The 6000-nt window shown below is 39.7% G+C and overlaps 1 protein-coding gene across 1 annotated transcript in view; it reads right to left on the minus strand.

The window, feature by feature from the left end:
- The window catches only part of ush2a (Usher syndrome 2A (autosomal recessive, mild)), a 250130-nt gene extending 245006 nt beyond the window's left edge, over window positions 1-5124 (minus strand). Inside the window, 4 exon segments of the mRNA XM_042001931.1 lie at window positions 2425-2643; window positions 2841-3055; window positions 3528-4228; window positions 5029-5124. Of these exon segments, the coding sequence (XP_041857865.1) occupies window positions 2425-2643; window positions 2841-3055; window positions 3528-3935 (842 nt within the window). The 5' untranslated portion in view covers window positions 3936-4228; window positions 5029-5124.
- Window positions 5125-6000: the final 876 nt, after the last annotated feature.

A 6000-nucleotide genomic window follows, 5' to 3' on the forward strand; every position in this document is an offset into this window, starting at 1 on the left:
CTAAAAGTTATACTAGAAGTTCACACTAAAAGGCTGACAAGCTGTGGTAATTCAGCTAATCTGTCAACAGCTGAATTTATGAACAAGCCTTTTGTGACTTTGGTATCACTTGAGTCACAGTCAAGTGGGGGTGGGGGATTGTTGAGTTTACCATACCTCTGCAACCTAATCCTTGTTAATGCTTGAAACTAGCAGCTCAATGCAACAATACCTACCACACATTTATTTATTCCATTTTTTTTATTTTGAGTGCCTATATCTAAGAAAAATCCCATAAAAATAAATAAACTTAAAAAAGTAAATAAATAAATAATAAAAAAATAATAATAATAATAATAATAAATAAAATCTCTAGATTGGCTTAGTGAACATAATCCCACTAAGGGATTATCTAACAAACACAAAATGAGATATTCAGCTTTTTTTCCTGTTTCATGACAAAGCATGATCCCATGTTTTTCTGTGTGGAGGAAAAGATACGGTTGCCAAGAAAATTCAACTGATCTCTTTCTGTGCGTGCAGTTGCCCTGTGTGTGTGCATGTGTGTGTGGTTGCAAGCTGATCTGAGCGTGTGTAACTGTGCACCGTGCAAGTCAGCCTGGAAGATACCAGCACACTCTCACCCCCTTTCTCTCTCACACAGCATGTTTAAGTAGGACATGACAGCTGGTTGTTTCCCCGATAGTGATACTGACCCGACCAGACCTGACATGCTCCTTGTTATTAGATCAATATTGCAGGGTTTTCATTTTCTTGTCGATATGTGAAAATCATATTCAACGTCATATCAGAGAAAATATTTGCTCAAAATTCACACCAGCAGTGTTTCTAGAAGGAAGTTATGTATCAGTAGGCTACATAATATTCAATATAATATTACAACAATAATCAGAACCCATATTGACATACTAATGATGCAAAATGCGAATATTAGCAAGGTCAACAAAGGCCATCACCACATCCTGCTTTTTCTATTTCTGTTCTCATGGCCATCTTCTCATTCTGGTCATAGGATTTAGATTTTTAAATTCTTAGACACCCGAGTTCTTTCCTTTCCCTAACCTTCTACCTTTTTATCCAACAGGAAATATTTGCTTCCAGGAAGAAATGGAGCAAATTCTGCAAACAGCCACTCAGTTGAATCACACGTTCTTATTACCAGCACTGTATCACATTATTGATGAAAAAGAAGGTGAAATGAGAATGTGATGGGATTAGAGACAACTTTGTGATGATATCTAAGCAATCACTTTTGGCTCATATCAAAAAGTATTATTTCAACATCAGATATAGACACTGTACATGGGAACAAATAAAAAAAGAATATGGGACAGAGCCATAAACTGAAAAACAGCCAAAGGTCCCTTGGTCATCCCATTTACTGTGGCTTTCATTCTGTAGCTCTGTCTTGTATCTATAAGAGCTTAAGAGAATTTTTTCCCCAAGAAGATACACTCAATCACTCACACTCAGTCTCATATACACAGACAAAATTAAAGCAATAACAGCTTTGCATGACAGATAACACCAGCCTCTGCATTTGCCTTGTTTTCTACTATTAGGACATTTTTGGTCTGTTGATGGTCATACTGAATGTGTGATTTGCAATTTGTTTTATTTTTACTAATACATAAACTTTTCCTTGCAGCCAACTCCTCACCACATCCAGTGAACTGCTTAGCTATCTGTTAGACCTGTTTAAGTCAGAACTAATGCAGTTGCCTTATTTAAGAAACTGCTACCTTATGTCACAATGCCACATGCTCAGTCTGCTTCATGGAGTGGACACATTCATCTGCACTCCAACTACCACTGACTGAAACATAATGCATTTCAAACTTGGCAATGCCAGTTTCATTACAAAAAGAAGAGACTTGTAACTTTTAAGAGCTTAAGAGCAGTGAGGTTAGAAGATATCTCAACAGAAATTAAACTTATTTTTCTCGGCAGTATTTTGAAATCAAAGCAGAGTCCTGATGTGTCAATATGGGCCATCTTTTTTTATACAGATCCGATTCTTCCTATCAGTAATCAGTCCCATTTAACTCCATAAAAAAAACTTTGCATTTTCCAATAGCATTTCTATTTGAGTGTGATGTTAACAATTGTGTTTCAACCAAGGTTTAAGAAAATGGGGCCTTAGTTAAAGCCAGTTTTGACTTATCATGGTAAACTATCAGACACTCAGTCAATAATCTCATTGGCCATCATGTATAGTCAGTTACAGCTGACTCATTTAAGGCCTTTGCTTCCACAGAAAAAACAAATTGAGGAAGCATGGAGTTAACCCATCAATTGACAACAAATATTGGTAACGCAGTAAACTGGTGACAATGACCAATGATTCAGTTTAAAATAAGCAACCAGCTACTCCTTGCTAAATTTCATGCATACAAGATTTATAGAGATTCTAAATAAACTCACATCTCTCCAGTAGAACTTGGTTTGATCCATAATGCCAAGGTGAGGGAACCCAGGGGTCCTAATGCCTGTGAAGGGGGCGAAACGAGACATCCATCCTGGCTTGGCTGAAACAACACGCTGCCAGATCCAGCAGAAATTCCATCTGAACTTGTTGTGCTTCCAGTCTCTGTCTGAGTCCGAGGGCGGGCGTCATGAGTGTCTTCGGTTACACAGGTACCCCTGATAGAATTTTGTTAGACGTGTCAGTAGGGTACTTCAAAAATTATTTACATCACATGTAAAACATACAAAAGATTTATTCTTGTATCCCTGACAATTTCACTATCAAATTCTACTCATTTTTATTAAGCCTGCATTCAAAGGTCAGAGCACTCTGAATACCTTCTAACAAAATACCATAAATGTAAGGCAGCTACCTGTGTGCAGCTAGGAGAAGTGGGGCATATGGAGGTGTAGATGATCTATAGGGACACTCTTGGACACAGAAGCCTTGAAAACATGTCAGCAGTTCCGACTGTGAGGACGGTGACTGGCAGTAGCTGCTCCGCTCTGGAACGCCACAGGTGGAGCGAGGTGGAGAGGTGGACACAGGTTTGAAGGCAGCAATGTTTTCCATTCGGGGAAAATGTCCCTGGAAAAGGTTTGAAATCCCCTTTAACCCAGATATTTTATTTATGGCAACAGCAACCACAGTCACACAAATACAACAGCAGCCTACAAGGCCTATTGAGAAAGTCTCATTCAAAGTGTGATTTAATTAAATTGTGTGTAATTATTTATTGCATTATTTTAATTTTATGATATTTTTTCCTTTTTGGGGGCACACAATGTATTGAAGTGATTTCACATAACCTATATATTTTTCATAGCATTTATTTAAATAGCAAAACCATAGGTGTAAATGATATAATTTATAATAAGCTGCATCGGTTGGAAATCTGCATTTTGCTTTATTGCCAAAACTTGCTAGGAGACCTGAACAGAACAAAGCCAATGATATTTGTTACACCTGTGCATCTCCTCCTACAGTATGGTGAGCCTAATTAAGAGTTATAGCTAATACTAACACACAGCAAACAAGGACTCTTGAAAGCCACTCTTACCTGTGATGAAGCAGGTTTAGGACAGAGACTGAGGAAGAGGAGAGGCAACCAGAGGAAGACATCATGCCACTTCAGCCCAGTGATATTCATCTGCCTCTTCATCTTTTCTTGATTCATGTTTTTCATGGGCACTAGCCATAGAAAAAAAAGCCAAAGCATCTTTCTCCTTATACTTTTGTCTTTTGGCTTGATTTCACCTTCTCTTTTTAGAACTTTCCTGGCTTTCTCTTTAACCCGATTTTTCCCATATCCTTTTGCATCATTTTTAGGTTCTTTTCTCTGACTGCTGATTCTTCTGCCGATCACTTTCCATTTCCTTTGAACAGCTCCTTTTCTTCCTTCTGTCTCTTCAGTCCGTCTTGGGCGTTTGATTCCACAAGTTTCTTGAATCTCTAAGGGGTCCAACATGATCCCAGGTTCTAAAATCTCAGATATGGGCTGTGGAACATTCCCGCAGGCAGAGGGATGCGCAGGAACATGGATTTTGTTCTAACGGCTTCCAGCACCGTTTGAATAAGTGATGACTGTCATGGTTCCATGGTTCCAGGGTTACAGGGACATTTTTTACAGGCCAGTGCCCCAAGGGTGAAGCTACCAAGCTTAGTTCTCTGTTATGCTGTCTCTGTCCCTCACACACACACAGCCACACAGACACACAAACCACAACCAAAGCCTTCACATGATAGGTAGGATTTCGCAATCTAGAGAAGGGAAAAGAGAGAGGGAAAGGGAGAAGTGGTCACACCAAAATCTAACATGAGACAAATCTGAGGAGAGTGAAATGCCATGCAGGCTATTCCCTAGCCAAAGCCTACACTATCATGTACAGCTTGATGGAGGCACAGCTCAACTGATACTGCTACATTGCTTTTCCCTTTTCTTCATTTTCCATTGAATTAAACATGCCCTTTTTCCTCTGGCATCTGGCCCCCAGGTTTTATCCAACTAAACGGGTTCTCACATAAGTTTGTTGGAAATTGAGGCTTAGGCCAAAGCTCTCTTCATTACAATACTGAGCAGCTTCAATTTCACATTTTGACACACAAAAAAAGGCCAGCAGTGCAGTCTTCTCAAGTGTTATATTACATGGTCCAGGCTCTTGTTCGCTATGTCCGTTAGAAAACAGAAAAGCTTCCAGTGCATCTAATATGCCGTGCAAATTTGTAAATCTATGCAGATACTAAAACGTTTTAAAATATGTAGTAGCTCCTCGATGTTTACCTGTGGCTGTGGAGTCCCCGCACAAAGCTCTATCCCCATTACAAGTGCAGCGTCGACAAACATACAACCTGTTGCTCTGGCATGAGTCAAACTAAAAAAGCTCGCAGTTTCTCCCACACACCTGTCTGTCAGCGATAACTGGCACGGCTTCAGACAAAGTAGTCCTTTCAGACATGACTTGAATGATTTTGTCCGTCGTTGTAGCCCAGAATCTAAGGTGAAAACTAAATGACACAACTGAACTTGACAAAGCGGCTTTTTTTTTTCTTTTCTGTCTTACCTCTTTCATTCAGTACATGCAGCGCGCGGTGCTAAGAAGATTACCGCGAGTTGCCATCTGGCCAGCAGCACTCAAGGCGGCAGGATACTGTGGACAAAGTAACGGTGATGCAACGTTACACAGTTGAGAGCAGAGTAACGGTGGAAACTTGAGAACCCTGAAGGTGGCACACCAGCAAACTGTTCGACGCATCCATTTTGCCTCTGTCACAGAACAGTAAATATTGTCTTTGACAGCAAGGCATTAATAAGCGATTTAAATAATTACCCCCTGCCTGCTTGTAATGCTCTACCACCCCCCGCCCCCCTACTTGAGACGCGTCTGGGTTTCAGACAAGTGGCTCTTTGGAGCAAAGAACGCCATATCCGTCGCCAGGCAACGGTGATCAGCTGTGACCACTGAGAGAGCTTCCAAGAAAATAATTTCATGATCTGTCTTAAGTCACTTATAAACCAATATATATATATACATATATATATATATATATATATATATATATATATATATATATATATATATAGATGTATGCACTGCTCTGTCTGATGTTAATTGAACTAATTGCTTAAATGCTTAAATTGGTACTGAAGTCTAATTTACAGAATGCTGAATGCTTGAAAAAGTATTCATACCGGTTATGGTTAAAGTTGTGGACAAGCACAGAAAGGATTTAAACAGATATTGCATACAAATCTCAATGAGCACTGTTAATCTATCATAAGAAAATAGAAAGAGTATGGCACAACGGCAAACCCACCAAGACATGACCGTCCACCTAAACTGACAGGCCAGGCATGGAGAATACAAATCAGAGTAGCAGCCAAGAGTCCCATGCTAACTCTGGAGAAGCTGCATAGATCAACAACTCAGGTAGCAGAATCTGTCCACAGGACAACTACTAGTCAAGTAGTCCACAAATCTGGACTTTATGGAAGAGTAAGCAGTTGTTGAAAGAAAGCCAAAAGAGGTCCTGTC

This window comes from Melanotaenia boesemani, chromosome 1, assembly GCF_017639745.1.
Source record: "Melanotaenia boesemani isolate fMelBoe1 chromosome 1, fMelBoe1.pri, whole genome shotgun sequence".
Classification (NCBI taxonomy): domain Eukaryota; kingdom Metazoa; phylum Chordata; class Actinopteri; order Atheriniformes; family Melanotaeniidae; genus Melanotaenia; species Melanotaenia boesemani.